Raw genomic sequence first — 18,641 nt, 5'->3', positions numbered from 1 at the left:
GTGGTATCACTAGCACCACTAGTACCAATATGTGGTATTAGTGTATCTACCAGCACCACCATTAGTGCATCTACTAGCACCACTTACTAATATGTGGTATTATATCTACTAGCACCACCAGTACCATATGTGGTATCTACTAGCACCACCAGTACCAATATGTGGCATTAGTGTACACTAGCACCACCAGTACCAATATGTGGTTAGGCATCTACTAGCACCACTAGTACCATGTGGTATGAGTACCACTAGTACAATATGTGGTATGTACCTACTAGTACCACTAGTACCAATATGTGGCATTAGTGTATCTACTAGCACCACTAGTACCAATATGTGGTATTAGTGTATCTACCAGTACCACTAGTACTAATATGTGGTATGAGTGCACTACTAGCACCACTAGTACCAATATGTGGTATGAGTGCATACTAGCACCACTAGTACCAATATGTGGTATTAGTGTATCTACTAGTACCACTAGTACTAATATGTGGTTAGTGTATCTACTAGCACCACTAGTACCAATATGTGGTATTAGTGCACCTACTAGCACCACTAGTACCAATATGTGGCATTAGTATATCTAGCACCACTAGTACCAATATGTGGCATTAGTGTCTACTAGCACCACTAGTACCAATATGTGGCATTAGTGCATCTACTAGCACCACTAGTACCAATATGTGGCATGAGTGTTCACTAGTACCACTAGCACTAATATGGTATTAGTATCTACTAGCACCACTAGTACTAATATGTGGTATTAGTGTATCTACTAGTACCACTAGTACTAATATGGTATTAGTGTACCACTACCACTAGTACTAATATGCATTAGTATACCACTAGCACCACTAGTACTAATATGTGGCATTAGTGTATCTACTAGCACCAGTACCAATATGTGGCATTAGTGTATCCACTAGCACCACTAGTACTAATATGTGGTATTAGTGCATCTACTAGCACCACTAGTACCAATATGGTATTAGTGTATCTACTAGCACCACTAGTACCAATATGTGGTAGTATCCACTAGCACCACTAGTACCAATATGTGGTATTAGTGCATCTACTAGCACCACCAGTACCAATATGTGGTATTAGTGCATCTACTAGCACCACTAGTACCAATATGTGAGTGCATCTACTAGCACCACCAGTACCAATATGTGGTATTAGTGTATCCACTAGCACCACTAGTAAATATGTGGCATTAGTGTATCCACTAGCACCACTAGTACCAATATGTATTAGTGTACCTACTAGCACCACTAGTACTAATATGTGGCATTAGTGCATCTACTAGCACCACTAGTACCAATATGTGGTATTAGTGTATCCACTAGCACCACCAGTACCAATATGTGGCATTAGTATCTACCAGCACCACTAGCACCAATATGTGGCATTAGTGCATCTACTAGCACCACTAGTACCAATATGTGGCATTAGTGCATCTACTAGCACCACTAGTACCAATATGTGGTATTAGTATCTACTAGCACCACTAGTACTAATATGTGGTATTAGTATCTACTAGCACCACTAGTACCAATATGTGGTATCACTAGCACCACATGTGGTATTAGTGCATCCACTAGCACCACTAGTACCAATATGTGGTATTAGTGTATCTACCAGCACCACTAGTAATATGTGTTAGTGTGCTACTAGCACCACTAGTACACTAGCACCACCAGTACCAATATGTGGTATTAGTGCATCTACTAGCACCACTAGCAATAATATGTGGTATTAGTATCCACTAGCACCACTTAGTACCACTATGTGGCATTAGTGCACCTACTAGCACCACCAGTACCAATATGTGGTATTAGTGCATCCACTAGCACCACTAGTACTAATATGTGGTATTAGTGTATCTACTAGCACCACCAGTACTATTAGTGCATCACTAGCACCACTAGTACCAATATGTGGCATTAGTGCATCTACTAGCACCACTAGTACCAATATGTGGTATTAGTGCATTCAGCACCACCAGTACCAATATGTGGCATTAGTGTACCTACTAGCACCACTAGTACCAATATGTGGCATTAGTATTCACTAGCACCACTAGTACCAATATGTGGTATTAGTGTACCTACTAGCACCACTAGTACTAATATGTGGTATTAGTGTATCTACTAGCACATTAGTGCATCTACTAGTACCACTAGTACTAATATGTGGTATTAGTGTATCTACTAGCACCACCAGTACCAATATGTGGTATTAGTGTACCTACTAGCACCACTAGTACTAATATGTGGCATTAGTGTACCTACTAGTACCACTAGTACTAATATGTGGTATTAGTGTATCTACTAGTACCACTAGTACTAATATGTGGTATTAGTGTACCTACTAGTACCACTAGTACCAATATTAGTGCATCCACTAGCACCACTAGTACCAATATGTGGCATTAGTGTAGTACTAATATGTGGTATTAGTGTATCTACCAGCCACCAATTAATATGTGGCATTAGTGCACCCACTAGCACCACCAGTACCAATATGTGGCATGAGTGTATCCACTAGCACCACCAGTACCAATATGTGGCATTAGTGCACCTACTAGCACCACTAGTACCAATATGTGGTATTAGCACCTACTAGCACCACCAGTACCAATATGTGGTAATAGTACCACTAGCACCACCAGTACCAATATGTGGCATTAGTATCTACTAGCACCACTAGTACCAATATGTGGTATTAGTGCATCTACTAGTACCACTAGTACTAATATGTGGTATTAGTGTATCTACTAGCACCACCAGTACCAATATGTGGTATTAGTGCATCCACTAGCACCACTAGTACTAATATGTGGTATTAGTGTATCTACTAGTACCACTACCAATATGTGGCATTAGTGTATCTACTAGTACCACTAGTACCAATATGGTATTAGTGTATTCACTAGTACCACCAGTACCAATATGTGGCATTAGTGTATCTACTAGCACCACTAGTACTAATATGTGGTATTAGCACTAGCACCACCAGTACCAATATGTGGCATTAGTGTATCTACTAGCACCACTAGTACTAATATGTGGTATTAGTGCACCACTAGCACCACTACTAATATGTATTAGTGTATCTACTAGCACCACTAGTACCAATATGTGGCATTAGTGTATCTACTAGTACCACTAGTACCAATATTTGGTATTAGTGTATCTACTAGTACCACTAGTACTAATATGTGGTATTAGTATATCTACTAGTACCACATAGTAACATTACATTTCATGTGCCCTTCATGTGCTTCCTTCTTCCTCATTGGCTACGCCTCCTTCTTTATGCCTCATTGGTCCGGCCTCTTGAGCCTGGACCAGAGCCTGGACCAGAACCTGGACCAGAGCCTGGACCAGAGCCTGGACCAGAACCTGTGCCACCTTCTGAGTAAGAAGAGGACGTGTTCTCAGGATGTTGTGTAGCATGGAGCTACATGTTGTGTAGCATGGAGCTACATGTTGTGTAGCATGGAGCTACATGTTGTGTAGCATAGAGCTACAGGATGTTGTGGAGCATGGAGCTACAGGATGTTGTGTAGCATGGAGCTACAGGATGTTTAGCATGGACCTACATGTTGTGTAGCATGGAGCTACATGTTGTGCTTTACCAGGATGTTGTGTAGCATGGAGCTACATGTTGTGTAGCATAGAGCTACAGGATGTTGTGTAGCATGGAGCTACAGGATGTTGTAGCATGGAGCTACAGGATGTTGTGTAGCATGGAGCTACAGGATGTTGTGTAGCATGGAGCTACAGGATGTTGTGTAGCATGGAGCTACATGTTGTGTAGCATGGAGCTACATGTTGTGTAGCATGGAGCTACATGTTGTGTAGCATAGAGCTACAGGATGTTGTGTAGCATGGAGCTACAGGATGTTGTGTAGCATGGAGCTACAGGATGTTGTGTAGCATGGAGCTACATGTTGTGTAGCATGGAGCTACAGGAAGTTGTGTAGCATGGAGCTACATGTTGTGTAGCATGGAGCTACAGGAAGTTGTGTAGCATGGAGCTACATGTTGTGTAGCATGGAGCTACAGGAAGTTGTGTAGCATGGAGCTACATGTTGTGTAGCATGGAGCTACAGGAAGTTGTGTAGCATGGAGCTACATGTTGTGTAGCATGGAGCTACAGGATGTTGTGTAGCATGGAGCTACAGGATGTTGTGCAACACCCCTCAGCGTCACCATCTTGTTTCTGGATGAGCAGATACCTCGTCTTTCAAACGTAATCTACCTCGAGTACACACAAAGTACACACACAAACACACACTTGCAGGTTTGAGTTGTTGTTGTTGTTTTATTGGTTATTTGTTGACACGTCGTCACTCAGGAAGAACCGGCGCCGCGGCGTCATCCGCCGCCGGAGACGACTTCCTGTGACAGAAATCTGAGAAGAGAAGACGCTTCATTTACCTGGACTAGTGATGGACTAGTGATGTACTAGTGATGTACTAGTGATGGACTAGTGATGGACTAGTGATGTACTAGTGATGTACTAGTGATGGACTAGTGATGGACTAGTGATGTACTAGTGATGTACTAGTGATGTACTAGTGATGTACTAGTGATGGACTAGTGATATACCAGTGATATACCAGTGATGGACCAGTGATGGACCAGTGATGGACCAGTGATGTACCAGTGATGGACCAGTGATGTACCAGTGATGGACCAGTGATATACCAGTGATATACCAGTGATGGACCAGTGATGGACCAGTGATGGACCAGTGATGTACCAGTGATGGACCAGTGATGTACCAGTGATGGACCAGTGATGGACCAGTGATGTACCAGTGATGGACCAGTGATGTACCAGTGATGTACCAGTGATGTACCAGTGATGGACCAGTGATGTACCAGTGATGTACCAGTGATGGACTAGTGATGTACTAGTGATGTACTAGTGATGGACTAGTGATATACTAGTGATGGACTAGTGATGTACTAGTGATGGACTAGTGATGTACTAGTGATGGACTAGTGATGTACTAGTGATGTACTAGTGATGGACTAGTGATGGACTAGTGATGTACTAGTGATGTACTAGTGATGGACTAGTGATGTACTAGTGATGTACTAGTGATGGACTAGTGATGTACTAGTGATGTACTAGTGATGTACTAGTGATGGACTAGTGATGTACTAGTGATGTACTAGTGATGGACTAGTGATGTACTAGTGATGTACTAGTGATGTACTAGTGATGTACTAGTGATGGACTAGTGATGTACTAGTGATGGACTAGTGATGTACTAGTGATGTACTAGTGATGTACTAGTGATGTACTAGTGATATACTAGTGATGGACTAGTGATGTACTAGTGATGTACTAGTGATGGACTAGTGATGGACTAGTGATATACTAGTGATGGACTAGTGATGTACTAGTGATGGACTAGTGATGTACTAGTGATGTACTAGTACTAGTGATGTACTAGTGATGTACTAGTGATGGACTAGTGATGGACTAGTGATGTACTAGTGATGGACTAGTGATGTACTAGTGATGTACTAGTGATGGACCAGTGATGGACCAGTGATGTACCAGTGATGGACCAGTGATGTACCAGTGATGGACCAGTGATGTACCAGTGATGGACCAGTGATGGACCAGTGATGGACCAGTGATGTAGTAGTGATGGACTAGTGATGTACTAGTGTTGTACTAGTGATGGACTAGTGATATACTAGTGATGGACTAGTGATGGACTAGTGATATACTAGTGATGGACTAGTGATGTACTAGTGATATACTAGTGATGGACTAGTGATGGACTAGTGATGGACTAGTGATGGACTAGTGATGTACTAGTGATGGACTAGTGATGTACTAGTGTTGTACTAGTGATGGACTAGTGATATACTAGTGATGGACTAGTGATGGACTAGTGATATACTAGTGATGGACTAGTGATGGACTAGTGATGGACTAGTGATATACTAGTGATGGACTAGTGATGGACTAGTGATATACTAGTGATGTACTAGTGATGTACTAGTGATGGACTAGTGATATACTAGTGATGGACTAGTGATGGACTAGTGATATACTAGTGATATACTAGTGATGTACTAGTGATGTACTAGTGATGTACTAGTGATATACTAGTGATGGACTAGTGATGGACTAGTGATATACTAGTGATGGACTAGTGATGGACTAGTGATATACTAGTGATGGACTAGTGATGGACTAGTGATGGACTAGTGATGGACTAGTGATGTACTAGTGATGGACTAGTGATGTACTAGTGTTGTACTAGTGATGGACTAGTGATATACTAGTGATGGACTAGTGATGGACTAGTGATATACTAGTGATGGACTAGTGATGTACTAGTGATGGACTAGTGATGTACTAGTGATGGACTAGTGATGTACTAGTGATGGACTAGTGATGTACTAGTGATGTACTAGTGATGGACCAGTGATATACCAGTGATGGACCAGTGATACCAGTGATGGACTAGTGATGTACTAGTGATGGACTAGTGATGGACTAGTGATGGACTAGTGATGTACTAGTGATGGACTAGTGATGTACTAGTGATGTACTAGTGATGTACTAGTACTAATGATGTACTAGTGATGTACTAGTGATGTACTAGTACTAGTGATGTACTAGTGATGTACTAGTACTAATGATGTACTAGTGATGTACTAGTGATGTACTAGTGATGTACTAGTGATGGACTAGTGATGGACTAGTGCTGTACTAGTGATGGACTAGTGATATACTAGTGATATACTAGTGATGGACTAGTGATATACTAGTGATGGACTAGTGATGGACTAGTGATGTACTAGTGATGGACTAGTGATGTACTAGTGATGTACTAGTGATGTACATGTACTAGTGATGTACTAGTGATGTACTAGTACTAATGATGTACTAGTGATGTACTAGTGATGTACTAGTGATGTACTAGTGATGTACTAGTACTAGTGATGTACTAGTGATGTACTAGTACTAATGATGTACTAGTGATGTACTAGTGATGGACTAGTGCTGTACTAGTGATGGACTAGTGATATACTAGTGATGGACTAGTGATGGACTAGTGATATACTAGTGATGTACTAGTGATGGACTAGTGATGGACTAGTGATATACTAGTGATATACTAGTGATGGACTAGTGATGTACTAGTGATGTACTAGTGATGGACTAGTGATATACTAGTGATGGACTAGTGATGTACTAGTGATGGACTAGTGATGTACTAGTGATGGACTAGTGATGGACTAGTGATATACTAGTGATGGACTAGTGATGGACTAGTGATGTACTAGTGATGGACTAGTGATATACTAGTGATGGACTAGTGATGTACTAGTGATGGACTAGTGATGGACTAGTGATGTACTAGTGATGTACTAGTGATGGACTAGTGATATACTAGTGATGGACTAGTGATGGACTAGTGATATACTAGTGATGGACTAGTGATATACTAGTGATGTACTAGTGATGGACTAGTGATGGACTAGTGATGTACTAGTGATGTACTAGTGATGGACTAGTGATGTACTAGTGATGTACTAGTGATGGACTAGTGATGGACTAGTGATATACTAGTGATGGACTAGTGATGGACTAGTGATGGACTAGTGATGGACTAGTGATGTACTAGTGATGGACTAGTGATATACTAGTGATGTACTAGTGATGGACTAGTGATGTACTAGTGTTGTACTAGTGATGGACTAGTGATGTACTAGTGTTGTACTAGTGATGGACTAGTGATATACTAGTGATGGACTAGTGATGGACTAGTGATGGACTAGTGATGTACTAGTGATATACTAGTGATGGACTAGTGATGTACTAGTACCAGTGATGTACCAGTGATGTACCAGTGATGTACCAGTACCAATGATGTACTAGTGATGTACTAGTGATGTACTAGTACTAGTGATGTACTAGTGATGTACTAGTACTAATGATGTACTAGTGATGTACTAGTGATGTACTAGTGATGTACTAGTGATGTACTAGTACTAATGATGTACTAGTGATGTACTAGTGATGTACTAGTACTAGTGATGTACTAGTGATGTACTAGTACTAGTGATGTACTAGTGATGTACTCGTGATGTACTCGTGATGTACTAGTGATGTACTAGTGATGTACTCGTGATGTACTAGTGATGTACTAGTACTAGTGATGTACTAGTGATATACTAGTGATGTACTAGTGATATACTAGTGATGTACTCGTGATGTACCGGTGTACTCGTGGAGTACTCGTGTGCTAGTGTGTATCGTAGACCTGCGGCTCCGTCGTAGCTGAAGTGTTGGTCGTGACTGATCCTCAGACACTTGGCGAGTCGCTCGTGGGCGTTGTGGTGAGACGTCATCTCCTCCACGTCCCGGTGACGCCCCTCCCTCTCTGACACACACACACACACTGGTGAGGCTCTGGAGGCGTGTAGGAGGTGTGTAGAAGGCGTGTAGGAGGCGTGTAGGAGGCGTGTAGGAGGCGTGTAGGAGGCCTGTAGAAGGCGTGTAGGAGGCGTGTAGGAGGCGTGTAGGAGGCCTGTAGGAGGCGTGTAGAAGGCATGTAGGAGGCCTGTAGGAGGCGTGTAGGAGGCCTGTAGGAGGCATGTAGAAGGTGTGTAGGAGGCGTGTAGGAGGCGTGTAGAAGGTGTGTAGGAGGCGTGTAGGAGGCGTGTAGAAGGCGTCTAGGAGGCGTGTAGGAGGCCTGTAGGAGGCGTGTAGGAGGCATGTAGGAGGCGTGTAGAAGGTGTGTAGGAGGCCTGTAGGAGGCGTGTAGAAGGCGTGTAGGAGGCGTGTAGGAGGCGTGTAGAAGGCGTGTAGGAGGCGTGTAGGAGGCGTGTAGAAGGCGTGTAGGAGGCGTGTAGGAGGCCTGTAGGAGGCGTGTAGAAGGCGTGTAGGAGGCGTGTAGGAGGCCTGTAGGAGGCGTGTAGGAGGCCTGTAGGAGGCGTGTAGGAGGCATGTAGGAGGCCTGTAGGAGGCGTGTAGGAGGCGTGTAGAAGGCCTGTAGGAGGCGTGTAGGAGGCGTGTAGAAGGCCTGTAGGAGGCGTGTAGAAGGCGTGTAGGAGGCGTGTAGAAGGCGTGTAGGAGGCGTGTAGGAGGCGTGTAGGAGGCGTGTAGGAGGCGAGTAGAAGGCCTGTAGGAGGCGTGTAGGAGGCGTGTAGAAGGCCTGTAGGAGGCGTGTAGGAGGCGTAGAAGGCGTGTAGGAGGCGTGTAGGAGGCGTGTAGAAGGCCTGTAGGAGGCGTGTAGGAGGCGTGTAGAAGGCGTGTAGGAGGCGTGTAGGAGGCGTGTAGAAGGCGTGTAGGAGGCGTGTAGGAGGCGTGTAGGAGGCCTGTAGGAGGCATGTAGAAGGCGTGTAGGAGGCGTGTAGGAGGCGTGTAGGAGGCATGTAGAAGGTGTGTAGGAGGCGTGTAGGAGGCGTGTAGGAGGCGTGTAGGAGGCCTGTAGGAGGCGTGTAGGAGGCATGTAGGAGGCGTGTAGGAGGCATGTAGGAGGCGTGTAGAAGGCGTGTAGAAGGCGTGTAGGAGGCGTGTAGGAGGCGTGTCTGAGGCGTGTGGAGATCTCACTGTAGTTGAGCAGGTATCGGCCCGCTGGCGACGTGTAGACCACCATCAGACACTCGGAGCAGCTCTCGTAGAAATCTATCTGTATCGATTGGTTCAAGTCACTGCCAACGCCGTCCTTCTCCAACGCTGAGACACAAACCACACACGTCAACAACAACAACAACAACAACAGTCACTGGACCAGGAGGCGGGCTCACTGGCGGCGATGACGTCCAGCGTGTGGTTTCCTGCGTCGGCCACCGTGAAGTTCATGAAGTAGTTGGAACACGACTCGTCCCTGAAAGAGACAAACCAGAGCACCTCTGCGACTACAGTTCCCAGGAGGCTTTGCGGGACGAGGAGGCGTCGCCGTGTCTCACCGGTACAGGTTTCTCTCCTTGAGCTGCACCGTGCGGTTGCCATGGAGAAGTCTGAACTCCACGTGGGAACTGGAGATGTTGGGCAACAGGTCCCAGCCCTCTGCGTGGTCCGTCACAGACCAGACCAGCACCCAGTCCCCCATGACCTGAGGGGGACACAGAGGCACTGAGGACACAAGGACACTGAGGACACAAGGACACTGAGGACACAAGGACACTGAGGACACTGAGGACATTGAGGACACTGAAGACACTGAGGACACTGTTATTCTAATAGTATTTGTCCACTCATGTTTACATAACAAGTCCAATTCGTTTTGTGTCCAACTCAAATAAAGCCGGTCCGCTCAGTTCCCCTTTAAATCTGTGAATGACGTGAGAACAGAAACATCTGAGACCCGAGAGACACTTTGAATATGACCTCGTCCGTCTGTCCAAGGTCGAAGTGGAACGAGCCAAACAGAAAAGGTCAAATACTGAGAGCTTCTAGTTGGGACACTCGCTGTTAAAGTTGACTGAACCAGAATCCAGACCGGATCCAGACCGATCCAAACCGATCAAGACCGATCCAGACCGATCCAGACCGATTCAGACCGATCCAGACCGATCCAGACCGATCCAGACCGGATCCAGACCGATTCAGACCGGATCCAGACCGATCCAGACCGGATCCAGACTCACCTCGTGCAGGTTCGACGTGGACAGCTTCTTCACACCGTCGCAGTCCTCGGTGCCCGGGGTCGCCGTGGTGACGGCCGCCAACAGCAGCAGCAGCAGCGCTGCCTTCAGGGAACTCATCCTCCTGGAGACAGAAATCACACTGTGTGATCTGTGATGCGGCAGGTCGGCTTATAAAGGGGCCCAGAGGGTCCACAGGGTCCAGAGGGCCCAGAGGGACCCCACAGGACCTTCCTCCAGGACAAAGTGTGTGTGTGCTCAGCGTGTTCTTGGAACCTGTGACGCCCTCGCTTCACGTTCTCTTGGTGGTCGTGGAGACCAGAAGAAGAGCGCCAGGCCTGCTGACTGAAACCGTCTGTGGAGATTCTGGGATACTTCAAAGAAATGTAGTATAGGAGTAGATGAAATCAAGCCTTCTGATTGGTTAAGAGTCACAAGGTGTACATTATTCAGCCATAATGCCTGACAGCTGTTTACATTTATCTGAGCCAATAAGATCCTTCAGGTGGACGTCAAGCAGAGAAAAGAAAGAAAGGGACACCACTAAAGGGTGACCACTAGGGGGCAGCAGTTGCAGTATAAAGGGTGACCACTAGGGGGCAGCAGTTGCAGTATAAAGAGTGACCACTAGGGGGCAGCAGTTGCCGTATAAAGGGTGACCACTAGGGGGCAGCAGTTGCCGTATAAAGGGTGACCACTAGGGGGCAGCAGTTGCCGTATAAAGGGTGACAACTAGGGGGCAGCAGTTGCAGTATAAAGGGTGACCACTAGGGGGCAGCAGTTGCCGTATAAAGGGTGACCACTAGGGGGCAGCAGTTGCCGTATAAAGGGTGACCACTAGGGGGCAGCAGTTGCAGTATAAAGGGTGACCACTAGGGGGCAGCAGTTGCAGTATAAAGGGTGACCACTAGGGGGCATCAGTTGCAGTATAAAGGGTGACCACTAGGGGGAATCAGTTGCAGTATAAAGGGTGACCACTAGGGGGCAGCAGTTGCAGTATAAAGGGTGACCACTAGGGGGCATCAGTTGCAGTATAAAGGGTGACCACTAGGGGGAATCAGTTGCAGTATAAAGGGTGACCACTAGGGGGCAGCAGTTGCCGTATAAAGGGTGACCACTAGGGGGCAGCAGTTACAATATAAAGGGTGACCACTAGGGGGCAGCAGTTACAATATAAAGGGTGACAACTAGGGGGCAGCAGTTACAATATAAAGGGTGACCACTAGGGGGCAGCAGTTACAATATAAAGGGTGACAACTAGGGGGCAGCAGTTACAATATAAAGGGTGACCACTAGGGGGCAGCAGTTGCAGTATAAAGGGTGACCACTAGGGGGCAGCAGTTGCAGTATAAAGGGTGACCACTAGGGGGCATCAGTTGCAGTATAAAGGGGGACCACTAGGGGGCATCAGTTGCAGTATAAAAGGGGACCACTAGGGGGCAGCAGTCGGTGTAGACGTCGGGGACACGACTAAACAAAGTCCGGTAAAGGTGGAAAGATATTCACAGATTGGGACTTCCTGTGTGTTGGTCTGTTGTCATGGCAACAGACCAACACACAGGACCGTGTTCTCTCGGCTCCTGAAATGTGATACTCAACGTTTGGCTCACTGATTACTGACTATTTATAATGTCGCACAAAACCGTGTTATAACAAGTTTGCCTTTGAAGTGGACATTATTGACGATACAGTCCTGCCTCTCGTACCTTATTGTTTGAATATATATCAATGTGTGAGACGTGTTTGAATCACAACTCTTGGTTTTAGGGGGCAGTGCCTGTAGACGTGGGGGGGGGGGGGGGGGGGTCACGAACTCTGGGTCAGGACTACAGATGAGGACCAGACCAGCACCCAGTCCCCCATGATCTGGAGGAGGGAAGGGGGCGGAGTCTGACTGAACTTAAGTTGACTGAGGACACTGAGGACACTGAGGACACTGTTATTCTAATAGTATTTGTCCACTCATGTTTACACAAAAAGTCCAATTCGTTGTGTGTCCAACTCAAATAAAGCCGGTCCGCTCAGTTCATGGTCCGGTCACTGTTTCATTCACAAAGGTCGGGGAGGTCGATGCGTGCAGCTCGTCCCTCTGAGGGGAGGTTGTGTTTCTGGGATCGACAAAATAAACTGAATTGAATCAACATATTTTATTAAATATAGCCTGAAAGTAATGTAGAGCATACATGGAACAGGAATCAACGTTTAATGAAGTAGATTCATTAAAAATAGAAAACATTTAACTTCAGTCACATTTTGAGACTTTTATTTTGAAACTCCGCGGCTCATCGGTTCCGGAAGCTGTATTCTTCACTGAGGCTAATTCACAGTATTCAAGATGGCGTCTACCAGGAACCTGCGAGTCCGCGGAGTGTTAGCTTAGCACGTTAGCCACAGGCTAGTCCGAGGGCCTGTTGATGGAGAGCAGCGGGCTTTGTGACGGAGTTCGTGTGGACAACAAGTGTGTGTCGTTGTGTGAACATGTGTAAAGTCCACATGCTGAGAGCCTTGGTGAAGCAGCGACTCACTGCGGCTGCGCAAGAGATATTTGGGCTGTTTGAAAGAGCGATAGCAGAGTACGAGGAGGAACTGTGTGCTTCTAGAGAGGAGAACGAGCGACACCGGGAACTACTGGACGCTGTGCTCAACCCTCAGCTGCGGCTCCACAGAGCAGGTTGGTTCTGTTCATGGGTACACTGACCTCAGATCAGCAGCGTGGTTCTGTTCATGGGTACACTGACCTCAGATCAGCAGCGTGGTTCTGTTCATGGGTACACTGACCTCAGATCAGCAGCGTGGTTCTGTTCAGGGGTACACTGACCTCAGATCAGCAGCGTGGTTCTGTTCATGGGAACACTGACCTCAGATCAGCAGCGTGGTTCTGTTCATGGGTACACTGACCTCAGCTCAGCAGCGTGGTTCTGTTCATGGGCACACTGACCTCAGATCAGCAGCGTGGTTCTGTTCATGGGTACACTGACCTCAGATCAGCAGCGTGGTTCTGTTCATGGGTACACTGACCTCAGATCAGCAGCGTGGTTCTGTTCATGGGTACACTGACCTCAGATCAGCAGCGTGGTTCTGTTCATGGGTACACTGACCTCAGATCAGCAGCGTGGTTCTGTTCATGGGTACACTGACCTCAGATCAGCAGCGTGGTTCTGTTCATGGGTACACTGACCTCAGATCAGCAGCGTGGTTCTGTTCATGGGTACACTGACCTCAGATCAGCAGCGTGGTTCTGTTCATGGGTACACTGACCTCAGATCAGCAGCGTGGTTCTGTTCATGGGTACACTGACCTCAGATCAGCAGCGTGGTTCTGTTCATGGGTACACTGACCTCAGATCAGCAGCGTGGTTCTGTTCATGGGTACACTGACCTCAGATCAGCAGCGTGGTTCTGTTCATGGGTACACTGACCTCAGATCAGCAGCGTGGTTCTGTTCATGGGTACACTGACCTCAGATCAGCAGCGTGGTTCTGTTCATGGGTACACTGACCTCAGATCAGCAGCGTGGTTCTGTTCATGGGCACACTGACCTCAGATCAGCAGCGTGGTTCTGTTCATGGCACACTGACCTCAGATCAGCAGCGTGGTTCTGTTCATGGGTACACTGACCTCAGATCAGCAGCGTGGTTCTGTTCATGGGCACACCGACCTCAGATCAGCAGCGTGGTTCTGTTCATGGGTACACTGACCTCAGATCAGCAGAGTGGTTCTGTTCATGGGTACACTGACCTCAGATCAGCAGCGTGGTTCTGTTCATGGGTACACTGACCTCAGATCAGCAGCGTGGTTCTGTTCATGGGTACACTGACCTCAGATCAGCAGCGTGGTTCTGTTCATGGGTATACTGACCTCACATCAGCAGCGTGGTTCTGTTCATGGGTACACTGACCTCAGATCAGCAGCGTGGTTCTGTCCAGGTCCAGCTGGTCTGCACCGGACCTCCATCTGGACCCCTGGACGTCCTCTCGTCTCTCAGAGGAGACACACGTCCACCACTGAGTCTGGATCGGTTTATCTGTTAAATAAAGATAATAATAAGTTATAATATTAATATTATTAATAATAGTAATAACAATAGTAACAATAATCATAATAATAATAATAATCTCTTCTTCTGTTGCCGACACAGACATGTGGTCGTCGTCATGGTGACGGTTTAGTGAGCGCTGCTCAGTAATGTGAGAACTTCATTCTCTCCTCAGACGGCCAGCAGCTGGTGGGTCAACACGAGGGTCCTGAGCAGGACTGGAGCTCCAGTCTGAACCAGCAGGACCAGGAGGACCAGGAGGACCAGCAAGACCAGCAGGACCAGCAAGACCAGGAGGACCAGAAAGACCAGGAGGACCAGAAAGACCAGGAGGACCAGCAAGACCAGGAGGACCAGAAAGACCAGAAAGACCAGGAGGACCAGCAGGACCAGCAGGACCAGCAAGACCAGGAGGACCAGGAGGACCAGCAGGACCAGCAGGACCAGCAGGACCAGCAAGACCAGGAGGACCAGAAAGACCAGAAAGACCAGCAGGACCAGCAGGACCCTCATATTAAAGAGGACCAGCAGGACCAGGAGGACCAGCAAGACCAGGAGGACCCTCATATTAAAGAGGACCAGGAGGACCAGCAAGACCAGCAGGACCAGGAGGACCAGCAAGACCAGGAGGACCAGAAAGACCAGAAAGACCAGCAGGACCAGCAGGACCAGCAAGACCAGGAGGACCAGGAGGACCAGCAGGACCAGCAGGACCAGCAAGACCAGGAGGACCAGAAAGACCAGCAGGACCCTCATATTAAAGAGGACCAGCAGGACCAGGAGGACCAGCAAGACCAGGAGGACCCTCATATTAAAGAGGACCAGGAGGACCAGCAAGACCAGCAGGACCAGGAGGACCAGAAAGACCAGGAGGACCAGGAAGACCAGGAAGACCAGGAGGACCAGCAGGACCAGGAGGACCAGCAGGACCAGCAGGACCAGCAGGACCAGCAGGACCAGCAAGACCAGCAGGACCAGGAGGACAAGCAAGACCAGGAGGACCAGCAGGATCTAGAGCCCCCTCATATCAAAGAGGAAGAGGAGGACCTCTGGACCAATCAGGAGGGAGCGCAGCTTGAAGGTCTGGAGGAGGCTGGTGTCAGGTTCTCATTCTCTCCTGTGAAGAGTGAAGATGATGAAGAGGAAGCTCAGTCCTCTCATCTTCATCAAAGACGAACTGAACACATGGAAACAGAAGCTGATGGAGAGGACTGTGGAGGACCAGAACCAGACAGGAAGTCAGGACCAGAACCAGACAGGAAGTCAGGACCAGATAACGAGACTGGAGACTCTTCTGGGACTGAACACAGTGACGGTTTGAAGGCGACCAGAGACCCTCATTCAGGTCTCAACTCTCATGCTCGTTGTGTGAGAAGTGGAACTGGGGAGAAACCGTTCAGCTGCTCCGAGTGTGGGACACGTTTTAGGACCAAGACGAGTCTGAAGAGACACAAACTAATCCACACGGGAGAGAAACCCTTCGGCTGCTCAGCGTGTGAGAAAACATTTCTTCTTCCACACATCTGAAGAGACACATGATATCTCACACAGGAGAGAAACCCTTCGGCTGCTCCGTCTGCGAGAAACAGTTCACACAGAATAGTGATTTACAGATTCACAAGAGGAGCCACACAGGAGAGAAACCCTTCAGCTGCTCCATGTGCGACAAACGATATTTAAGAAACACACATCTAAGGACACGCTTGTTAACGCACACAGGAGAGAAACCCTTCAGGTGCTCCGCTTGTGAGAAGTCTTTTCCACTCAATGGAGATTTACAGAAACACATGAAGATCCACACAGGAGAGAAACCGTTCCGATGCGCCATATGTCAGAAGTCTTTTACACAGAGTGGACATTTACAGCTACACACGAGAATCCACACAGGGGAGAAACCGTACAGCTGCTCAGTGTGTGAGAAAAGATTTTTGAGAAACACACATCTTAAGTCACACTTGAGAACTCATGCAGGCGAGAAGCCATTTCCTTTGTAGTAAGAGACATCTGAAGAGACTTATGAGAGGCAATTATGCAGAGAAAGTGTTCCTTTAGTTGGTTGCAAAGGATTCTCTTCAAGAAAACAGTCGTCCAACACTTGTTAGCACACACAGAGGAGAAACCACGAAAGAGGCGGGGCCAATGAGGCAAAAAGAAGGAGGCAGGGCCAATGAGGAAGAAGGCCAGGGGTGTTGGGGAGAATCATATAACCTTGGTTGAACTTGGAGTGAGCCAACATGAATAGTGATGTCCCTTGCTATGACTCTGTTACGTAACATATGTTCTCCTGAATGCGACTACGATCCCTGGTTATCTGGTGCGGTCGGGTCACCTTGATCCAACCAGAGTCAATCATGTGCCCGGCTCTTCAAATAATTGATGTGATTGGTTAAGAGGTCTGATGGGAGGGGCTACATTTACACTCCACATATGTGCTAAATATTCTAGAAAGACGGACTTGTTCACTAGTTGGATGTTGCCTTGTGCTCATCAATACAGTCCCAATGGGTTGCTCCATAGAATCATCGTCTCTCTGCTCTTCATTTTGCCACAACATATTGGAGCCCAACGTGTGTTCGAGTCGAGGCCGAGGCATTTCCATTACGTCATCCAACTGACGACCACGCTAAAGGCCTTCAGGTAGGAGATCTTCATATCTCACCATAGTTTATGTATAGTGTGGTTCTCACTTGTATGACAGACTGGGAGTGTCTGGGGTCCCCTCAACCAGAAGCCACGTCTTATAGGCGGAGGAGGAGAGAGACAGATTTTGTGTTTGCGGATAAAAAACAATAAATTTGAATGGCGTTGTGATTTAATTGGACCTCCAGCTTTAGAGAGATCTCTCAAAGTATTTTCGGCGTGTGCGGCACTGTTGGCCGAATGCCTGGTTTTGTGTGTTAGCAAAAACTCGGACGCGTCCGTGAAATCCCTCAAGCTCAAGAGATTTATTATGTGTGCGGTTGATAACGCAGATTCTGTAAAAAAGGTTGAAATAGCTCCAGTAGGAGCGGGATAAGTAGGCCCTAATATACTCAATAGGAGGCCTTCTTTGAGTTAACAAGATCCTACATAAATACAGAACTAACTATACTCGGGAATCTGTTCAGAGTGGTTTCTGTCTTCTGACAGGGAGCTACGCTGACGAGAGACTCAGAAACGTTGCGCAGAAACACGAATGAGCAGGAAAAGCAAAATCTAACTAATAGACCATAAAGTATTTGAAAAGTGTATACACTGAAATAACGTTTATATGAGAGTGATTCATATCGGCGATACAGAGGAGGAGACATAACTTCCAATAATAGCTTCTAGTGGGATAAAGAGGACTTTGTAAAACAGCAAGAACAATGAGATAAACACTCAAGTATAAGCAATTAAAGGTAAAGACAACACAGTCAAAGTCTGACACTAGGAGAAGAAGATAAAAACATAAACCTGAATAAAAAACTGACTGACGAATACACCCGGGTGGCTTTGCATGATTATAAACTAATAGCTTTGTTTTACAATTTGTTTTTGTTATTATTATTTTATTTTAGAATTATTTTAAGAATGCAGCAGTGCGCATAATTTAAACCATGATTAATGAGAAATAGCCTGCTTGGACTTTACAAAATAAAATAGAGGGGGGAAATGAGTGTGACACCAGTGGAACGTGTAAAGAAGAGAGGTAGAACCAAAAACAATGTACTTGTTTAAGGTTGAAGGTCAGGGAGTTAGGAAAGAGTGTAAGAGACGGGTTAGTGGAGTTAATAGAAAGACAAAGCAAGTCAGAGAGAGCAGAGAGGGGAGTTAGTTCAGACACATTAAACACGGCATGACATGTCAACAGGCACACCGATGCCAGCACCTCAACTCAGGGGCCCGACAAGGGACCCCCACTTGAGAAGCTGCAGCTAAAAGACGATATGGAGCAACTCACTGCCATCCAGAGATCTATCTCCAGGAGAAGGGAAAGGAACCG

The 18,641-nt window shown here is 46.7% G+C and overlaps 2 protein-coding genes across 2 annotated transcripts; one reads left to right on the top strand and one right to left on the bottom strand.

Annotated features, from left to right (window-relative positions):
* Positions 1–4,315: 4,315 nt before the first annotated feature.
* LOC130191248 (saxitoxin and tetrodotoxin-binding protein 1-like) lies at positions 4,316–14,688 on the bottom strand. The gene is made up of 7 exons (XM_056410950.1): positions 14,540–14,688; positions 10,646–10,766; positions 9,965–10,110; positions 9,803–9,882; positions 9,606–9,731; positions 8,314–8,433; positions 4,316–4,425 (listed from the first exon to the last, which is right to left on the bottom strand). The coding sequence occupies exons 1-7, from the start codon at positions 14,593–14,595 to the stop codon at positions 4,361–4,363; spliced, it is 714 nt and encodes a 237-aa protein (XP_056266925.1). The 5' UTR covers positions 14,596–14,688; the 3' UTR covers positions 4,316–4,360.
* On the top strand, positions 10,919–16,292 carry LOC130188422 (involucrin-like). Its single transcript, XM_056406817.1, has 2 exons — positions 10,919–13,313; positions 14,853–16,292. Exons 1-2 carry the CDS (start codon positions 13,121–13,123, stop codon positions 16,202–16,204), a joined length of 1,545 nt encoding a protein of 514 aa, XP_056262792.1. The 5' UTR covers positions 10,919–13,120; the 3' UTR covers positions 16,205–16,292.
* The last annotated feature ends 2,349 nt before the right edge of the window (positions 16,293–18,641 follow it).

Source organism: Pseudoliparis swirei, chromosome 1, assembly GCF_029220125.1.
Source record: "Pseudoliparis swirei isolate HS2019 ecotype Mariana Trench chromosome 1, NWPU_hadal_v1, whole genome shotgun sequence".
NCBI lineage: Eukaryota > Metazoa > Chordata > Actinopteri > Perciformes > Liparidae > Pseudoliparis > Pseudoliparis swirei.
The sequence above is the reverse complement of the archived record's forward strand: the minus strand, read 5'-3'. Positions and strand labels throughout refer to the sequence as shown.

Coding starts and splice junctions, on each gene's coding strand:
- LOC130191248 (XM_056410950.1), bottom strand. CDS start 14,595: ATGGAGGTCCGGTGCAGACCAGCTGGACCTGGACAGAACCACGCTGCT. Junction 10,767..14,539: donor AACCACGCTGCTGATCTGAG/GTCAGTGTACCC, acceptor TTCTGTCTCCAG/GAGGATGAGTTCCCTGAAGG. Junction 8,434..9,605: donor CCGATACCTGCTCAACTACA/GTGAGATCTCCA, acceptor TGTGTGTGTCAG/AGAGGGAGGGGCGTCACCGG.
- LOC130188422 (XM_056406817.1), top strand. CDS start 13,121: ATGTGTAAAGTCCACATGCTGAGAGCCTTGGTGAAGCAGCGACTCACT. Junction 13,314..14,852: donor GCTGCGGCTCCACAGAGCAG/GTTGGTTCTGTT, acceptor TTCTCTCCTCAG/ACGGCCAGCAGCTGGTGGGT.